The following is a 21,547-nucleotide window of genomic DNA, read 5'->3' as shown; positions in this document are numbered from 1 at the left end:
TGCACCCATCCAGTGATGAATTGGTCCCAGCCGTTCTAACCAGGACAGTTTCTTTTTTGAAATAGACAGAAAACTTTGTGAGAAGTTATTTCACAAGCTATGGAAACACATTACAATAAGGAAATTTTCTCTCCTTTTTTTTAAAAACATTTTTTTTTTAAGCATCTTTTTTTTTTTTTTAAATTTCCTTTCTCTTGAGCACTGCATTTTTTCCAGCTTGCGCTTGTTCTTGGGTATCTGAGCTGTCCTATTACCACTGTGAAATTTGCCCAGTGTGACACTGCATTGACATCCCGAGAATATATTTGCTGGAAATGGCATCAAGTGATATGTACCTTTGCTGGTTTAAAAGTAAACCAGTGGGAGAAAAGAACCCAACTCAAGAGAGATTACAAGTCAAAGTTACAATTTACTAAGAGGATTACAATAAATACAGTGATAGAGACAAAAACTGGTTTTAACTCACAAAGACAGATATATAACCCAGCACCCTGGGACAAGAACAGAATGGTGTTTGTTAGCCCCTGTGCTGAGCACCACGGGGCCCCATAGGGGGCAAAGGAAAAGGAAGGAAACCTGTTGGTCAGGATGATGATTGCAGTCTCGTTGAGAGTGGCAGTCACAGTCCTGTTGAAGTCCTGGTCCTCTTCTGGATCCAACGAGTGGTACCAGAAGTCCCCAAACCCCAAGATTATATGTGCTTAGGTTCAGGTGGGAATGCCCAGTACCTCCCCCAGGGTGGGGAGTTTCACAATGGGTGATGTAACTCCGTGAGTCATGGGATATTTTTGGAATCTTTGATGGTCTAAGTCCTTGCAGCTGCCTAATATGCCACTCCAGTATGGCCCTTTAGCAGAGATGACCCCTCAGGCTGGGTGTGAAGGTGGAATGCCTCCCTAGAAGGGAGTTATCACAGTTGAGTCATTGGTGTGAAGACAAAGAAACACTTCTCTGCCTCCGGGGTTCTTTAACAACCAGCTTGTAGCCTGAGGTGTCAGGTGTGCCCTGGGCAGCTGCTGCAAACAATCCATTTATTAACAGTCCATCAGAAATGACACAGAGGGTGTAGAATACGCAGTTTTGGTTATACCCACATAGTGATAAACTGGTCCCGGCCCCTGTAACTAGGACAGTTCCATTTCAATTTTTGCTGAAAACTGTATTTGGTACTATCTGTGCAAATGAATTGCAATAGTTTGCTAGCAAAAATCTCTGATTCCTGGCCCCTCAACTTAAATACTGCAAAATGTAGAAAGATACTTTTTTGTCAAGGTACATGTAAATGAAAGGGAAGGCTAGACTTTGAGAATGGCTTAACTGTCTGTAGAGGCTCTCTGAGGTACCAGTGAGATTTTGCAGGAGCATTCTTACTTAAATTTATAGTTAGTTACTGCTTAGTAACTGCTAGTAACTTTTAATAACAAAACTTTTAATAACAAAAACATAACTGTGGATAACTACAGATGATTGCATCCTTCTTCGATGTTCAATGCCTAAATACTATTTTTATCCATGTTAATGTGAGGATATAGTTTGACAGGTACTTTAAGCCAACATCAGCCAGCACTGGTGTTGAAAGAATTAATTCTACCAGCCCTTAGTTTCTTGCAATTCATTCCTGTCCCTGTAAAGACACCAATACTTGTGCTGCTGGGTTGGTGAGATTATCCTTGTTAATTCTGTGGGGGTTTTTTGTTTCTTCCATTAGTTTTAGTCCAAATGAATTTTATGATCCACTTCACTGCATGACTGCAGTGACTGTGCTGTCACAAACTTAGGGGAAGGTTTGCAGGAATAAAAATGGTTGCTCAATGTTTGGGAAGAAATATGAGACCTATTCTTTCAGCATCTTTTCTGGCTCGTGCCGTTTTTTCTGTCAGTGAAATGGTGGCCTGCAAGTCAGGTAGAAGCAGGAACCAAATGTAATGCAGCCTGTGACAGATTTAAATAGTTTTATGGGAGAAAAAAACATAGCAATTATGAGGGGAACCTGTAGCATCACAGCATCATGGCTTCATGACTGCATTCCAGGAAGCAATAGTATGAGACTCTACTCTTGTAAAGTAGTATCAGTGTTACTGGCAAGAGATAAACCTGAAATTGCACCTACTGTACCTCCTCCATGGTAGTCAATTAAAGTAAATATAAGCATTTGTAGGACTGGTGCCCAAATTGACTTGAAACTGAGATTACATAATCCTGTTTAGTGATGAACCACTACAGAGATCTTCAGTTAAGAAGTTACTGGGGAGAGGGCTGTTAAAATTAAATCCCCAGCTGCAGCAGCCTCCTTGTGAAAAGTGTCCAGTGTTACCAGCATTTATCCAGGTGTTTAATTTTACAATAGATTAGGTCATACAAAACAGTGAACACACTGAATACAATCAACTAGAACAGTTAAGCACACTTTATTTTTAGGCGCTACTTATTTTTAGATACACTATGCACAAGTTACAGGATTGAGGCCTGTGTCTTCTCCCACTTCCTACTTTTATCTTGCAGGAGAAAAGAAAAAGAAAAAACAAACAAAATCCTCAACACAAACAAACAACCCTCCCCTCCCTAAACCAAACAAAAAAACAAAGAAAGGAGCATATATTTGGAAAACAAATCAGCTAATTTGGCCCTGTATTTTCCCAGCCTGGTGTTAGGAAAGACTCAAGTATTGTTTAAAAGCATATCTTTTAAATTAAAGAATGTTAAAAGAAATAGAGAAGCAGTAATGACAAAACAATCTGGACACAGAATAACGGGGTTTGTGAATAAAACTCGGTTCTCCTAAAATGTTCTTTGGTTGGTGAGTTTTTTTTCTCCCATGCTACTGTTGTCCTTTTAATTTTTTTTAGCATGTCATTAATTAGCTTTCTTGATGCTTTAAACAGCATATCTGATAATCATATAACAAACTGTCCTGTTTACAGAAACCCTTACCTATGTACTTAAGTACCCTGAGGAATCAGCCTGTGACTGAACCCTGTTTGACTGCTGTCAGTAAAACCAGATTGATTGTTTCCATTTACCACTAATTTTTCTGGGACAATCAAGCATTTAAATACTGTTCGTGTGGTTTTTTGCCAGCAATTTTCACAGATAATGACTCCTATTTAAAGATTCTGTGTAGAGGATATTTTTGTCCATTAATTTCCCATCTTCCAAATGTGAGATTTTTTTTTCTGCATGGTGTTATGTGTGGTTAGGCTATGGAAGCAGGAAAAATGTCAAGAATAATCATCACCATTTCAAATCTACTCAGAGCAGTCTCTACTGAAAGAGTTATAATAGTTCATTATCTGTGGTAAGGAAATAATAGGACCTGGTATTACAATGTGACTAGAGATCTTTGCTGTTTGTGTGTGTGTATGCTTACAGAGCATTGTTTTTCTTAACAGCTTCCACTTTGGGTTGTCCACATCAGAAAAAATAAGGGTCAAGATGCATCTACTTGAACCCTTCGCAGGTGTGTGTTTGTCCTTGGGTAGCTGTGGCTACAGCTAAATCCTAGGGAAAATGTTAATGCTGAGGACTGTCGGAGGATCATTTTAACATGTCAATAAATACAAAGCCAAGAGAAGAAAAACTACTGATACTATTTGACTGAGCATAGTGGTAGACACCAAATATGTCTAATTGTATCAAAGAAGAAAGAGAAGCATTTAAAAAATGTAAAAAAATTAAAGTCTTGTCAAGCAAAGAATACAAAAAATTCCCCCCCCTTTTTATAATGAATAAAAATGTGCAGTTCTTTCACATGTTTGGAGGAAATGTTTTTGATCCTTCCAGAAGTTAATTTCACTTTTCAATATTTTAGTCTATAAATGAAATAATACTTTATTGAATATAGTTGTATGTTTGCAGTCTTGTATATGTTAGCTCTGAGCAATAATTAGGTTTTTACTCCAAGATACCCAGTAAGTAAGTAAGTAAGTAGGACTGTTAACTTTTGTAAGGACTGTATATGCCCATCTTTAAGAGTTACTATCTGAAATCTGTGTTTCCATGTGAAGAATTGAACAGTGATCCAGTGATCCTTTGGAGGAAAAAAAAAATCCTCTGAATGACAGTGACCACTTTCAGCAAGAGAATTATGTCTGTCTGACTGCTCTTGTGGGCTACAGAGATCGAACCTCTCCTGTACCGAGTGGGCACTGTGAGATGGGCACCGCTGGCTAACAATGAACGTAAGGTGCACCTTTGATTGATGTCAGCCAGTGTGTGGTTTATGCCTTTGGAAGCTGCAGTATGCATCTATGTTATGTGACAGGGAAAGTTTAATTGTGTTTGGGACCCCGTCACGGCTGAGGGAGGCTCCATTCTTCTTGGCCTGAAGTGGCTTTTCCAAGTCACAGTGTTTTGTGTTTTCAGGACACGTCTTATGGCAGGCTTTTATGCAGTAGTATCTTAACATGAGTTTAAAACCACCTACTCTTTTTTCTGCCAAAAATGAGAAGTGTGGAGACTGCAGAGCATTTTCTATGTTGCTTCTTGGTGAACTCTGCAGGGGGATGGGTTCAGTGTTGTCATTTGCTCTTTACAAAATTTTCCTAAGCAGTTTCCAGAGCTTCTTCAGAGTTGTAGTCCCTGGAAATTAGTCCCTGGGTTACCAGTAGACCCTCTCTGTGTCCGGCTGAAAGCTGCTCATGTTCCTCCAGTTTCCTTATGTGCTATTTCAAAAGTGCAAATAACAACTTACAGGCGAACAGTTACCCCCAACAAAACAGTACCAAAATCAATTATGTGTAATGATTATGTTCAGACGTCACTGGCATAAGGGCTTGTGACTGGCTTTGATTCAGTTTTGTATTTTGACTAGTGAGATAACTGAGTGTTGGATTCTTATGCCCACTAAACAGCTGACTTCAGCATTTGTGGGCAATTAAAATCATCCCCAGGTGGCACTGGCAATCATGAAAGCTGCTCTGGTAGGAAGGCAGCTTATCCAGCCCCTTGTTTGGCTCTTTAGGTCTGTTGGCCATGCTAGTACAACTGACAAACCAGGAAAAAGTCTAAATCATGGGTTAACTTTTTTAGTTCTTATTTTTTTTCCCCAGTTATTGTTCACTGTCTTGATCACTTTATTTTTGGTTCTAGGGCATTACTGCCACAGCTGCATTACCAGAGAGTGGTTCGTCACTGGCCTTACGAGCCCTAGGATGGGGCTCACTCTATGCATGGTGCGGAGTTGGATTGCTGAGTTTTGCCATCTGGAAGGCTCTGGGTGTGCACAGTGTGAGTATGATCCTCTCAACTACCATATTTTAACTTGGGTAATGCATCTTGGGATGGAATCTCTATACTACTTCAATCTAAGAGTTATACTTTCATTCACCGCATTTAGAATGACTAACCAGAATGTGTGCATACAAGGAAGGTGTTCTTGGATCTGCAAAAAATGGGATGTTTTAGGAGGAGACAATTTTGGGGGAGGAACGATTTTGTCCTGATTTATATGTATTTGCATAGATGTCTCAGATACTTCACAAAAGAGCCAGTGTTCTAATTTAGAGACTAAAATAGTAGCTGCAAACTTTCTATATCCTTTGCTTATTGAATTGAAGGCTTCCCCCTGAATCCTATCTTTAGAGCAATCGGTTTATTTGTGCAAGTTCTATTTTTTGCATCAGGACACTGGGGACATAAAAGAAAGGAAACGAGCTTGCTTTCTAGAAGGGGCGAGGGGACAGAAGATTGAGTATCATGTGCAATATAATGGTGGTCCATGACATGCCACGTCAAGGCAAAGAAACTCAGGAAGCATCTGTACATCCCAAAAGGCTATAGTTATCTTTAGTAAATTGATTATGTTCCAGTGTTTCACAATGTTGAGTGTGAACACAAAAGTTCATGTGAGCATTTTTGTTTGCCCCTAGTAATGAGCCATGACTTAAGAGTCCCCTGCAGCTATAACTTTGGCAGAGCTGTTTGCATCCTCTTTAGGACTAGGAATGAATAGACTTCCTTTATCATACATGGCAAATTATTTATATATTCAGCAAAGAATATATAAAGAGGGAGGAAGAAGATGCTACTTCATCTCAGTACTGTTCTCATTAATACCTTTATTCAAGGTCTAATTTCTTGTCTACTTTGCTGATGTATCCTGTAGCTCACAATTTGAATTGCAACATACAGCACTATACAATCCTTTTTTCCTTAGATTTCAATGTTGATTCTCAGTAGGAGCCAGTAAAGGAAGGCAAAATGCCAAAAAAGCATAGCAGGACATAGGAGGCAGCTACAACACATTTTTAAACTGAAAGCTTCCACGTGAGGCTGTGGTGGAATGTCAGAGAAGGGGGAAGAAGAGTGGGAATACTGGTTTGTACTCTCTGCATGCTGAACAACAACAGTTCACTCAGTTTATTGTCAGTTGTGTCAGTCAAAAGGATTCACTTCACACTGTACTGCTGATTCTTATTTTTCGTTCTGTCAGAGTGTTTCTGGTTCTGCTGAAGGACAGCAGAATTTGATCCTAGTCTGCAATTTATGTTATCCGTTTCTCACTAAGCTAAATTTTTACTTCCCTGAGCAGTACTGGCCTAGACCCACAGTTACTGGTTTTCCTGTAAGGCTGTTTTTCTTGAGACTGCCTGATGGAGAACACCCACATAAGCTTGATATGGCTAAGCCCCTGGACAAGTCTGAATCTGATGGGGCTTCTGGTTACCTGAAAGCAGTGGTTCTTGTGTCAGAAGCACACTGCAGGCATTTTAGAGAATTGTTGAGTGTTCCTAGTCAGAAAGCTGCACCTTATTATATTCTGTGTTGTGTTAGTGTTGAAAAGAGGAAACTATATTTTAAGAGGCTCTTGCAAATGTCTGTTATTATTGGTTTCTGTTGTGGAGTGCTCATGTTTCACTGTTGTGCAATGTGAGAATTGCAGATGCTGAAGGAAGTAAATTTCTGTCAAGAGGTGATTTGGAACAGCTCTCTCTGCTCTCCACTGACATATTTATTGCATATACTACAGACTTCTAAATTTTCACTGCAGAAAGGAAGCACATACAATAGTGCTATTCATTATTGCAGAATCAATAATTAGCAATTTGTAAGTTTCCTCTTTCCATGTTTCTTTTTCTGTTTTACTATGTATCTGTTAAAATCAAAAATTGCTAGAGGGTCAAAAGTAGAAGCATGTTATATTCTGACCAAAGAGGTTCATTAGCATTAAAAATATAATTATAGAATAAGTAATCTTTGATTTTTTTTTTATTGTTGTTGACATTTTTTGCCTACTGCTTTGACACAACACTTAGGAGCAAACACTGGCTGTTGAAAGACAGTATTTATGTGCTTAAATGTCATCTTCCTGAGCAGTCAAGATTAAATAAGGATTATAAGCTATCTGGTACATCGTTAGTTCTGGTTTCTTAAACATATGCTCATTTTAAGAAGGGCCTATTTTTACATGATGTGTTTTCCTGTTTCAGGGGGACATTCTGATACTTTTGAAAATTCTTAATTGCTATCATGTAAGCAGAGATAATAGATTAACAGTCAGTTACGATACTGGTTTTTGAGATGTTGTGTCTAATTATTATTAGATAGCAACAAAAAACAAATAAAGTTTTATTTTTGAGAAACTGAAGTTATCACTGAGTGAAATAAAGTTTTTTCCACATAAACTGTTCAGACCGTGGAAGACACTGTAGATTTTGCACTAAGCTCAACATTTTCAAATGAACATTTTCATTTCTGGTAAACATTTTAAAAGGAGGCTCTTACAGATTCACCTGAATGTAATGTCTTGAGTCTTCAGTGCGGTTGAGTGCTGCGAATTCACTGGCTCTGTAGTACATGCAAGTTCCCAATACCTGTAGAATTTCAAGTCACAATTTCAAACCTAGCATTAGATACCAAGGTCTGAAAGCTATCAACTTTCAGCCTCTCAGTGTGCTATACTCTATGTGACCTGAGGGGTGACCTGACTCATTTTGATGCCAGGAATCCGTGTGAACTTAATAACTAAAGCTTTGGCAGCTGGATAGGGAAGAAGACGTTCTGCCCAGCCTCTTCACCTTAACAGTAACAAGCTGCCCTTGGAACCTGCTAATTAGTGACCTGGTCCTGCTAAGCAGCAGCTTCATCTGGCAATATTGATAACATTACTGGCAGCTAATACAATGTCTTGATACTAAATTGTTTCCTTTGATATTAAATAATTAAGGACAATAACATTCTGATTGTAAGCACTGCAGGTGTTTCATTTAGCAAACAAGAAAGCTGCTTTTGTTGCACATGGGAGTATCTCAACTCCAGTGCTTTCTCAAATCCGTTGCCAATTCTGTCCCTGTGACTGTCTTGGTGGGATCTTAGTGAAAAAAGGACTGTCACTTGCAGAGTTTGAAGGGGAGCTCTAAGTCAGTAATACTGAATTGTTAAGTATTTAATGCCTCAAGTCATCTGAAGGAGTAAAATACAGAAGGCAGAGTTGAAAATCAGATGTGATGGATTGGCAGAAATCCCACCACAAGGAGTAAGAGAGCAAGGAGATCTTGAAGCAGAACTGGTTTGGCCAGGAAAGCTATTGGGCAGTTCCATTCGTGGCTCACCAGCCCGCAGCTGATGTTCATGTACACCAGGGCTTGGGCTGGCTGTACAGGAGAAGGAGAGCAGAACTGGTCCCTGAGTTTGGAGAAGTGCAGTGCAAGACGTGCGCAGTGCTTTTTGTGCTTTGAACACTGCACATGCCAGCCACGTTTCAGTGTGAAACAGTGTGATGTGCAGACGGTGTCACTGAGTGGTCTTTGTGTCACCCGCCGGGAATCCCTTGAGAGCGTCCCGGCGCCCGCAGGAAGCGGTGGTGAGCGTCTCCCACGCACCTGGGAGCGCAGAACTAAACCAGGAAGGTACTGCTGCGCTCCAATCCCGGTTGGTTACGGCTCGGTGTGCACCTGCCGCCGCTCCCGGCGGCTCCCGCGAGGCGGGCCGGGGCGGGGCGGGGCCGGGGCGCCGCGGCTGCCCCGCAGCGGCACCTCGTGGCGTCCGCCGGAACAGCCGCGCCGGGGGCGCCCGTGCCGGCGGCCCGTCCTGCGCCTGACCCTGGCACATGGAGGGGTTTGGTCGTGTGAGAACCACCCTGGATTTTAGACAAGCAATGTGAGAAACGGTGTTGCCCCTAGTTAGAGGCCATGGTTTCACTGGGTATCGTTGCCAAAATGCTGCGGCTTTTGGTGTTGGGGGATGTGTTTCCTATGAGCATGGATTGTTGACAGGACATTGAGTGATTGATGAAAATGTATATTACCCTAAGGTTTGTGAATGTTTAAATTATCTTGTCATCACTTGCAAAGTCAGAGATGAAACGACGGGAGTAAAGTGGAACAATATTTCCTTGATGAGTTATAATTGCTGTAATTAATCTGTGTCAGCAGTCGCGACTGCTCAGCAGTTTGTGTCGTGGCATGAAACTGAAGCCACAGTTCAGGATGCCTTGCCCTTACACCTTCTGAGACAGCCTGTGTTTGCTATAGAAGCAAATCGTTGCTAAGATCTCTTCCAGGTTCTGAGGTGATGCACTAGCTTTGGTGATACGAAATTTTTATTTAATCTTTGTATTTTATTGGTTCTTAAAACAGTGCTATGACAATGCGTACTTCCACCTCTTAACAGGCTTTATTGTTAAAGGTGGTTCCCTGGAGCTTTACAGTCTGCTGCTTTTTATGCTAGCGTCAAAACCCAGGGGTGATAGTAAGTGACTGATCCTTATGTCTTGGTAAGGAATGTAAAAGATTTTACGCTGGCTCAGGTTGGGTTGTTAATATCCCCTGATTGCAGTTGCCACTGTTGTAATCTGAGGACAGGCTGGTTAAGTAATAAACCCTACTAAATTCCACTCAACTCTTATTCTGAAATGGAGAAGTGATGGTTCAGTGAGGACTTGGTTTGAAAATGGTTTAAGTTCTGTTTTTCAATAGTGGGAAAGAGAAATCCTCTTTTTAAGAACCTAGAAGATGGTGGTTATCTAGTTTTATATTGTACATCTTGAAAAAAATAACCAGCTATCAGTAAAAGTCAGACTTCTTTAACTTGCTTGCTGCAATCTGTTAGGAAAATACATTTGAATATATTTATCAGTCCACCTTTGATTATCCGTGAACATAGAAGCTCTGTCTATATTAGCAGGTATCATTGACCAGCAGCACTGGGGCAGTATAGCGTTAGCAGACCGAGGACCTGATATCTTCAGCCATTCCAGGAATTTCAAAATTTGGACTGACACTGGCCTTGTCCCATGTCTTGAATGCCTGTTTGCAGTTGGACTATGTTATATGCACTCCTAGAAGGCTTTTTCAGTTTTGTTTCACCCTAAAGATGCCCAAGTCATGCATTTTGAGACTGTTCAGCAGTACACAAACTCATGGCCAGTAAACATGGACAACTAGGAGATTTGCTTCCAAGGAGCATCCTGATCTGAACCCAAGACTCATCCAAACACACCCACAGGCTTCCTCTCTGAGGTACTTTACAACATAGAAGGACATGTGCTGTGTTAAACGCAAGCTTAATAATTGACATCTGACTTGAAACAAAATGGCGCCACCTTTTTAAGAAGTTTATTTGCTATTTAACTATTTCCACATCATGGCACTATCTTCTGTGGCGTTATCTAACAGTTTTTGAGCATGCAGCCTCAGAACCCTGTAGCTGCCCACTCCTGATGCAGTGGGATGACTGTTTTCTGATACAAAATACAGCAGTACTGGAATAAATTTTGTAGAAAAGATTGGGTTTGGCCAATTTAAAATTTCAAATTTTTTAAAGTTGAATAGTACTTGAAACATCTTATTCCAAGATTCTCTATATAAAATGTTCAATGAAGTTTTAAATTTTCAGTTAAAGGGTAAATGGTGTTTCCCTCAGTAAAAAATGTTAAAAGTAAAATACTCAAAGTTATCTTAAAACCCCTGTTGTTACAGTTGAACTAAACAAGTATTTTCATGGAAGTTTCCAAGAATTAAACCTTTCTTATTTTATTTACCTATTCTACAAGTGTTATGATCCACAACACCTTTTTATTGCTTGGAAAAATGCTAGTTTCACAGAATCACAGAAGAGTTAGGGTTGGAAGGGACCTCTGGAGATCATCTTGTCCAACCCCCTTGCCAAGACAGGGTCACCTAGAGCAGATGACACGGTTTTCTAGAAGTTTTCTAGAATTTTCTAGAAGTTAAGATTGAGTTGTAAATGCTTGTTTTTAATTAAACTTGCAGCTATAGAGTACTTGACAGATACTTAAACATACCTATGAATGTCTGGTGTTCTTTTTTCTTTTTTTTTTTAACTGTCAGTGATTATGAACCTTCTTTTAAAAACAGAACAATGCCCCCAGCCCTTGTAGACTGAAACTTACAACAATTAACAAACAAGATAAATTACACTTTAAAAGCCCTTTTGCTCTTCATGCCCTTATTAAATTAGGTTTCATTTCCTCACAAATAAAAGCATTCTTTGTCCCATAGGAAAAGGGCCTGGATGATTCATATGTAGATTTGTGAGATTCTGATTGTTACTTCACATCCGTTCCATGAAAAGCTGGAAAAATAGTGAGAAGAATTGCTGAGCAATTTGTGACTAATATAGTTATAAAATATTAGTTTATCATTTTTATGGTGTCTCCTAATGAAATATCTTGTTTTTCATTGATCTTAACTTTTAAAATATTAAGAGTCTAAAACTATTGCATGGCTGTAAAGAGATGTCTAAAACAATTAAAAGCAATACAGAGAAAATATGCTTGCCTTGGCTTTGTTGGTAAGGACATTTCCTAAGCAGGCTGCTCTTCTCTAGAGGAAATCTAACCTCTAAATCACCATTTTAAGTATAAAAATAACATCCCCCTGCTTATTTCGAGAGATATTTGATATAATTTTGGGAAAGTATAGTCATAGGCACAGTATAAATACAAAGCACTATTGGCTTTAAGAATGAATTAATTTAAAATAGAAGATGAGAACATGGAGATACAGTCTTCAAAAATTACTGGGTTTCGCATCTGTAAATAGTACTAAGATTTATAAATCTCAACTAAATATAGGCATATTGCAGTGGCTGAAATTCTTATGCTGTTTCATATATGGACAAATGTTGCCATAAAAGCAGCATATCTCCTAAAATAACTATAGAGTCATGTTACAATCATTATTAGATTTTTTATTGTTATTTGGTTTTAGTTATTGTTGTATTTTTCTCATAAGTATTATTAATGAAGCTTCTATTCCCTATCATGCTTATGTCTGATCGCATAACAAAAACTTATCTTCTCCTTGCTATTTCATGATCACATATTTCTATATAAATCAAATCTGCCCTTTTTTTGATGTTCTTTTTATTTCCTCAATACTTATTCAAACTCAAACTCTTAGAAGAAGGAATACTAGTACAAGTTAGCGCTTCCTGTTTATACTGGATTTTTCTGTACTGCTTATATCGCCTAATTAGTTTGGTTTGGAGAAGCCTTGCCTCCACACATATGTTCTGCTAGTATTTTATCCAAGAAGAGAAAAAAAAAGAAACCAGTGAACTTCACTGTATACTTGATAAGGCAGAATGCTTATTCAAGGATTAAGATCATCATTTTCCTACTGGAAAGCTGCTACATGTGCTTTATAAATAGGGACAGCTGTAAGTGAGTATTTCAAGAATATGGGAAGACTGTAACTGTAGCTGTCTTGAGGAATTACTCTTTTGTGCTGTGAGAGCTGTTAGCTGCCACCAATGTGCTAAGAAGCTAGAGAAAACAAAACCATGTTCAGCCTATGGTCCGAAATGCCTCTGTGGAGCAGTCCCACATCACCTTAAGTGGACGAGTAGGTCGATCCACTTCTTGATCACATAAAACTATAAATTGTACATGTACCATTAAAATCTGAATCAAAGCTTCTATGATGGATGCCAATTATTCATGCTACATCTTGGTCCCATGGCATCTTCTTGTACATTAAGTGTGGTGGTGTGGCCATGCTTTTCTTACCCCTCTGCAGGCAGAGACCCCAGCTGCTCTGCTTGCCTGCATCCAGCTGTCCCTGCCTGCCTCTGGGTGTCACACAGGCTCTGACAGGTTTCCGGCATGGAATTCAGCCTCGATCAGGGTGTTGAGGCTTAGGCTTCATGGAAGAGTTTTGGGTGTATGCTGGCCCTTTTCCCAGCCTTGGATCGTGCTTGTGGATGATACATATAATGAATTCCTGGACATATAGAGTAAAAGAATTACTCAGATTGCCCTTTTCAGGAACAGCCTGCTTACAGACAATTTGTGTTTTGAATGTAATTCAGAAATCTGAATTACAGCACAGAAGAGTTTATAGGGTTGGGACACTCATCCTGAGATTTTGGGTCTATTAACCAGCTAGCTTTATACAATTGGATATTTAACTGCTTTAAATTTAAAATTATTTCAAGATTAATTTTTCAAATTGCCCAGGGTGACTAAGGGGCAGTGACTAATACACCATAATAGACTAATCATGTGGATGTCCTTTCCAGGCACCCAGATTTGAAAGTAAGATTCTGCAGAAATAAATGGCACATTTCTCAGTGATATCAAAAGTATTCTACTCTCAATTTTTCTGCATGGCATGAAAGCCTTTACTTTGACATATCATATACTACAAAAATTTAATTCCTTGACATTTTATTTCAGAAATATCAACATGGAAATGTATAAAACTTACAAGGATAGTCCTGTATCTCTGAACCTAAGGAAATTACTTTCTTTTTCAGATTCCAGTTTACAAAATTACTGTCTCTGTGTACATAAATTAAAAGCTGTCTCTCCCATTGATCATAATCACTTTTTTTTTTTTTTAATTCAAAATAATCTAGCCAAACAGTATTGCTTTCTTTAGGCTTTTCTACTGGAATAGCATCTTCTTCCCAGTTTGGAAGCTAAGTCACATTTGCACAGAAATTAAACCAGACAAAGCAGGACTAGTAAAACATGTTTGTGATGTAGACCAACCCTCTTCCCAGTTGGGAAACGCATTCATTTATGAATAACATGTCTGCTGCACACTTGGAAAAGTAACATGAGGAAAGTATTTAATGTGTTTTATCTCTTCGTGTGACCCAATAATTGGAAAACAGGTAGCCTGACCCTTGTGACTTGACAGCTCTCAGTAGTTCACCAGTAATTTGAGACAGAATATGGAGTAGCCATGGGAGGCTACTACATATTTATAATGGTTTGGGAACTGTGACAGCTTCATTCTAAACAGCGATGGTCCTCTCTCCCTGTAAAGTTCACTTAGGTTATTTTCGTGTTACTTTTCTTTTAAAAAGTGCAGGACATAGCAGGACACTTACACAAGATTTTTAGAGATAAAATTGTGGAAAAATATGTGTTTGTTTAATGTTAGGCACTGTAAATAACCCTCTGATTTCAAAGAATACTCAACACTGCATATGGTTAAGCATATTTGTAAGCCTTCATGAGACAGGGAGCCAGTAGGAGCTCTTGACTTCTCTAGATGGTTTAACAAAATTCTGCTGCTGCTTTTCTCTATGCACACCTGAAACACTGGAATCAGCAAACTGGTGGTGAACAGCATACTGTGACAGTACAAAGTAGTTAAATTTTAGGATGTATACTGCCAGGATACACCCTCTCAGGGACTTTTTAAATAGACCTGTAGTTCTGTATAATCCAGGCATTCATGATGCCTTTGCCAATGAAGGGCAAGATCTAAGAATGTGAACCAGGGCTGTATTTTCCATGCTTATTTCAGAGGTCAGCAGGCACACCGGCACAGAGTGACCTGCAGTGAGTGCCCCCATTTACACTGAGAAAAGATGAATCACCTTCAGCTGGCAGGCTGGCTGCTCTGCTCTTCAGTGCTATAAGGGCTCAGCACTTGCTGTTTTCTACAAATAACTTGCTACTTCGGTATGTGGCCCTTGGTAATCATTTGCTAACAAGGGCAACAGCAGTCATTTTAAGATTTGGGAAAAGGTGGCAAGAACAGTCCTCACTGGTGCTTTTAAATCGAGGGCAGCCTGCCTCATCCTCGAGCCTTGTGAAATGGAAGATGACTGCGAACAGGGGGCATGCACATACTGTATTCTGCTGCCAGTTGATATCCCAGTTCAGGGCATCTAACCTCGTTTCACTTGAAAGCTAATGTAAGCAGTTCTTACTGATACAAGTACTAAAATAGGAAACTAATAATTCCTAGAATCTGGGTTGGCTTATTATGAATGTCAGACATTAAAGAGAACATTTCTTCGTAAAACTTTCATTCTTGGATTCAAATAGACTCTTTTAGCCCCTCTTCCATTCATTTTAATATGAACGGCCATGTAAGTGCTCTCAGTAATAGTGCTATCCCAATTTTTGTGTGACATTCTGTCAACGATGTACATTAAAAAGAGATTATTAAATGGATGATGCTTTTAGGTACCCATATTTTTGCCATCTGAGGCAGGATCATTAGGTTAAGATAAGAAAATAACAGTGATCTGTAGCTATTACAGATTATTTAATGCAGTAAGGTAGATGATATCCTTTTAGAAAGAAGCCTGGCAGAGGTAGAACAGTTACTGTAATTTATTTGGCAAGAAAAAACAGCATCAAGGCTTTGCAATATCTGTGACAAAAAAATAAAATTCACTTGAGTGAAATTCACTTCAGAGAGTTGCCTGCAGGAATGGAGCACGCTGGAATGTTAAGAAATGTGTTACAAATCGTTCATGTACCACTGGGTTCAGAAGCAGCAGCTGAGAGAGTGGCCTGTGATACTGAAGACAGCAGAAAGAGGTAAAATACATTCAGCTTTTAGCACTTGGTTTACTGCACTATTAATTGAAGACATTATCACAGTTGAACCAAGTACCCCGGTGTCAGTGTGGCTGACAATAATAAAGAGGCAGCCCTTTCAGTGAATTATTTCAAAACATTCCAGTACTTAATACATAGTGTATTACCTCTTGTAATTAAATTAATGCCTTTTGATTTGAGTCCACTGATGTGTATATTGTGAAATCTGGAGGAAATACAAGAGAAGATTTCCAGGAGGGGAAGAGAGGGGAGAAGAGACCTCTTGAGTGGCAAGTCCAGTAAAAAGAAAAGGCAAAGCAAGACACAGATTACTAATTGCAGCATTTCCCTCGTTAAGAAGTGTACTTGTTCCCTGAGAGTTAAAGCAGGTAAAGACAAGGTCCTAATTCTTGAACCTCAATTGTGCAATATTAATAGAACATAAGGCTGATCCATCACCTTCACAAGAAGCTCACCACACTACTGGAGGACTGGATGCTGGTAAGCCCAGTTTGTTGAAAGGCTGATTTACATGTTTAGTGAACAAATTTTGCTTTCACTACAAGGATCCTCTGAAGTTGCAATGGGCCTAGCATGATACTGTCAACTAAATGCAAGCAAGAATAACCCCAGGGCCAGTATGAGTTACTTTGGAGGCCAAATTTAGTCCTAAATACATTATATATAAGTATTTATTTATTTATTTATCTCACTGCAAGAGAAGGGACAGGAACTTTGGGGTGTGATTTCCTTGGTTATTTATGTGTGTATACACCAGTTCCATTACATCAGAGAACAGTTCTTTTTCAAAGCTTTCTCCATGGTTTTAGGCAATGTTGTAAGTGAGCTTTAAAGAAGCTCTGAGGACAGGGAAGACAGTGATTTGGATTTGGAGGTACATTCAGGAGAGCAACAAGCACAAAGTGTGGAAATGAAGGAAGAAACTCAAAAGCTGATATTCGTGGAACAGAAGAGAAAGGGGAAGATACCTTAGAGGTCCAGATCAAAGCCCTAGTGAAATATTGTACTAACTTTCATGCTAGGAGGAGAGGGAGGGGGGGGAAATAGAAGTCCGTGACCAGTACTACTTAAGTTGTGTAATGTATTACTACTGAGAACTCAAAAACTTGTTGAGAGAAATAATCAGTTGCAATATCTTTTAACTGGTATAGAAATGACAACTTCTAGTAAGAGTTAGTAGCTGTGACATTTGTATTGGGAAGAAATTGGCCCTGTTCAGACATACTGTGAAGTCATGTGTTAATGAGGCCCATGCCAGTCACTGCAGATAATGTCCTTCTTAAAGAGCTGACAGCCTAAAGTGTTACACTGAGAAAGAGCTGACAACCTAAAGCATTACACTGACAAGACAATGCACAGTGGTGATCAGTTTGGCAGTGTGATTTATTGAAATAGCTCACTGCCCAGGAATCACAAAGGAGGAAGATTTGTGGACAACTGTGTCCACATGGTCAAAGTTGTGAATTGCAAATGGAAAACTATTTTTGTGCAGAGGGAGCTTATGGAAAAGGGCAGGCAGGAGAGGAAGTGGTAAATGAGACTTTGAGTCTGGCATCACTTACAAAGTGGTTTTTACGAATAAGCATCAAAATCTGGGAAGACAAGGCTGAGGAAATTTCTCAGGGAGTCTTAAAAGCAAAAGAAAGATATTGAATATTTCAGATTTGGTCCACGTGTTAAGGAAAAATTGCTTTTCCAGGAAATGAGTTGCTTTTACCTGCAGAACATAAATTAGTGTTCTGAGAGGAGAAAAATCTGTCTAATATTCTTAAATCTGTAACTGCTAGCAGTGTTTTAGTGCTTTCTAAATAAATACCTTTTTTCTTTCAGAACAGAGCTGTAGAGTTTTATTTCCCAGACAAGCTTGCTTTTTGCATTCGAGAGTTAGGGTCTGTAGTTAGTAATTATAAGGTGAGAGTGAGGAATCACTGTAGTTTTCTGAATGGCTCCTCCACCCACCATCTTTTTGGAGGCTTTATAGAATTGCTTTTAGTTTCCCTTTGATTTTTTGTGTCTTTAGTGAAGTAACAGAGGTGTCCGCTTATGAGTATGTCATTTAAATTTTACCCTAAAAGAAATTTAAAAGTCTGAGTTTAGACACAGCCAAAAAAAATCCACATTGCACCAGCTGGTATAAAATGTTTTTACCAATAGAGCTACAGCATTTTACATCAGGTTAGTATCTGACCATTCTTGTGCTACTAAACACCCAGAGAATACTTAGAGTGAGATGAAAGAGCAGAAGACTTGAATCACTCTTTAGGAAGCAAAAAATGTTTAGTAAATTGAATACTTTCTGAACATCAGTGAACTGGGATAACTTAATTACAGAGAACTGGAAAAACAGCTAAGCCAGTGCTCCTAAAACATTTACTACTGTAAATACTTGTATTTAATTGTCAGCAATTGTTTAATGTAATTTGGGCTGTTTCCCTATGTCAGCTCTGATACTGGTGCTTATTATTCTTGGAATCGTTAACTGTCTATGAGAGCTTCTCAGTTTTAAATAAGAAGCAAAAATGTTAGTTTAGGAACAATTGTGAGTGATTGCCAAGATTTTTAAAAACCAAGAACAAATAATTAATCAAAACAGCTATCTGATCAGAATGAAATATGAAACAGAGAGCAAATTAGTTTTTATTTAAGAACAAAATCAGGTTAAAGCAAAAAGGATGATTTGGGTCTGAATTTTCCTTCTACTTTATATAACATATATTTTCATTTGATTAACAATACCCAGGCATTATTAGACAAAATCTAGAGTTCTGAAATGTTTTCATCCATCACAGTTAGCTGTTGCCTTAGTAAAGGATTGGTAATTTCTTTGTAAATTGTTTCATTCTTTGTATCAGCTGTAACTTGAGTAATTGCATTCCAGCAGCATTGCTCTAAAGAATACCAGTTCTTTGTGAGAATTATTCATACACAAGGACTTGAACAGAAAATGGCCCAAAGGTATTTGTAAAAATACTGATGACCCATAGCACACAGAACATAGGCATATTAGAGAAGATGCCTGTGTGGCTGTTTGGAATATCTAGGTTTCCTGGAACCTCTCTGTGGGACATACTGCCTGAAACAGCATTTGGTCTACAAGAGGTCATCGCATCCAGTACTTGCATACCACATCCTGTTTTCTCTGCGTGAATGTCATAGATTCTGTAGAGCTTCCTAAAAATAGCAGTCCAAAACTTCCCCTGTACATCCTTCTGTTTGTGTAATAGGAGTTTCACTGATTTGGTTTTTCCACGCCTATCCTTTAAAAATGTATATGTACATTTTTAAATATGTAAAAATACATGTAAATACATGTAAAAATTTTGGAAGAAGGAAAATCACCAGTTGTAAGTATTATCTTCAAATAGAAGTGACTTTTATTTAAAAGAATTTTCAATTCTGGCTTTCCAGGACTATTGAATTGGTCATAAAATGCTTAGCATAAATATAAATTATAAATACCACATGTTATATAGATAGACTTCCTCTTTCACATCATGTTACCAACAGTGAAAGAAAAGCTTGGTCCTATGTATCATTATGAATCTTGTTTTCCTTCCTACTACTGTATGCTTTGAACGAGACTTTGTTTTGTCACCTGTATCTGTGTGGTGGAATAAACCTAAGCTGTCAGAGCCGACCAGTATTTTTCTTTAACCCTTGTTTTAAAATCCTTGAACACCCCTATTGGATCTTGCATCCATTACAAGTGTAGAAAAAGGCACTGCAGTCAAAATATGAGCACATTCTATGGAGGTAATTTTCCTCCAAACAGAAACATTTTAAATATGTGTGTGTGTGCGTCTGTGTGTCTGGGTGTAGTAGTTCATGTAACAGTAGTGAATCCTTCAGGCAAGCAATCCAAATCAGTCACCCCAGTGTGATGCCTTAGAAGGGGTAATTGTTGTGGGTCCCTTCATGGTTTTTTCGCTTTGCCAATTGAACCAACGTAATCAGAGGGAAAGTCTTAATTTTCTGTTATTTTAAAAGTTTTTTTATCTCTTCTTTACCTCACACAGCTTATTTTGTGGAATAAGCCTGGGGTTTATGGTGCAACTTTATTTGCTTCTTATTAGCAGTTAACTGATTTTATTTTTAAATCTCTTTTATAGATGAAAGAATTCCAAGCTAAGATGCAGTCGATCTTTCCAGCAATTTCTAAAAATAGTGAGTCCACTGTTGAATGGGAAAACTTACTTAAATCCAAGTGAAAGACTTGGAGCCATTTGGAGATGTCTTTTTCAGCAAGAATGGGAGTGGAAGTAGCAGAAGCGTACCCTCTGGAAAATGAAGAAGATTCAGACTGAGCAAGTTACTGACTGAGTTCACTGAACCTGGGAATGCCAGTTAACATCCGGCAGCAAGGGAATTAAAAAAAAACAAAGCCAAACAATTTATACTGCACATTTAAGCAAGTTTGATACAGTTGATTTGTGAGAAAATGAACCCTCTAAGATAAGTTGGATTCAGCTTGAAGAAAGACTTTTATCAAGGCTTACAGAAAAAAATGATCTTCATTAGTAAATATATGGACATAATCCCAGTAAACTCCTATCCCATCCTGCATTTCAAGAATTTTATGACATTTCTCTAGGAAACAAAAGAACAGTACTTTCATTGGCTTGTACATGACCTATTAGTAATATAACCATCAAGTCAATTATAACAGATCTGTTGCTGGGCCTGAAGATAAAGCATACAGTGCACTATTCAAAAATAAAGAAGATATTTAAATTTGCAACAGAGGAAGTATCTAAACTAAAATATTTTTCTATGTCTGAAGGTAAAGTTTAAAACACTCAATATGCAAGTAGTGACCTACTGAGCTCCTCTGCAGAGCATCAGAAGAGATCTCTACAAAGTGCACTGTTTTGTCAGCATTATACTAATTTTTTTTATTGGATCCCACAATAGTGAATCTGATCGTTTGTATAAAAGTCTCTACTATATTTGTATATCACTTGAAATAGTAAGTGAAAAAAGGTATAAAATAGTGAGACACCCAGTCTGTCCTACACAAATATTTTCATCTAAGAAAGTGTATGAGCAGGGCTAGTTTTTCTGTGTGTTTCAGTCATTTCTGTGGCTCTTCTACCAGGGGAAGCCATGCGTTATTTTCCACACTGCAGTAATCTCATGAAGTGTGGGTGTAAACTAGAAAGAATAATGTCTTACTCAAATGTTGTATTTGAAGAACTGAAGATCTGTAAAAATGCAGAAATAAAAAAAGTGCTATCAGTGAACAATCCTTTGTTGCTCAATTGTCAGATTTTCTTATTAATTGCACACAGTCCAGTTAGTCAGTTGTCAGATTTAATAAAGCCCTCTTAAAACCTGTCTTTTGTGATTAAGTCTTTTATTCCTAGGAAAGAACATAAAAAAAAGCTTTAAATGTCAGGTGAATAATAGGGAAGTATGGTTTTCCTATGAAACATGACACTAAAATAGTATCTTTAAAACAATTGAAGTGTAATAGTTGACATCTTTTCCAGAGCTTGATGCTTGTAATTCAACATTAAATAAATTGTGGTGAATACTGCCATCATATACTAATGAAAATTGATACTATTTTCATATTTCTGTTAGTTTTGTGAGAATGGTGATACCTGTATTGCTTACATTTAGGCATATTAATGCTGAGTTACCAAGTTTAACAAGTAGCTGTGTCGTTAAAGCTGGTCAAGTACTAAAGTGAACTAAATAAATGCAAATTGCATGATGCCCTTAAGGTTACTTTCTTTTAGTTTCTAAGGTGGGATTCAGGTCGTCTGTCTTTAT

General features: G+C 38.4%; 1 protein-coding gene across 1 annotated transcript in view; it reads left to right on the top strand.

Annotated features, from left to right (window-relative positions):
* The window catches only part of TMEM242 (transmembrane protein 242), a 24,429-nt gene extending 3,322 nt beyond the window's left edge, over positions 1-21,107 (top strand). Inside the window, exons 3-4 of the mRNA XM_027688961.1 lie at positions 5,089-5,226; positions 19,882-21,107. Coding sequence (XP_027544762.1) covers positions 5,089-5,226; positions 19,882-19,980 — 237 coding nt within the window. The 3' untranslated portion in view covers positions 19,981-21,107. The remainder of the gene's footprint in view (positions 1-5,088; positions 5,227-19,881) is intronic.
* Positions 21,108-21,547: the final 440 nt, after the last annotated feature.

This window comes from Neopelma chrysocephalum, unplaced genomic scaffold (genome assembly GCF_003984885.1).
Source record: "Neopelma chrysocephalum unplaced genomic scaffold, ASM398488v2 Primary Assembly neopelma1_23, whole genome shotgun sequence".
In the NCBI taxonomy this organism is placed as follows: domain Eukaryota; kingdom Metazoa; phylum Chordata; class Aves; order Passeriformes; family Pipridae; genus Neopelma; species Neopelma chrysocephalum.
The sequence above is the reverse complement of the archived record's forward strand: the minus strand, read 5'-3'. Positions and strand labels throughout refer to the sequence as shown.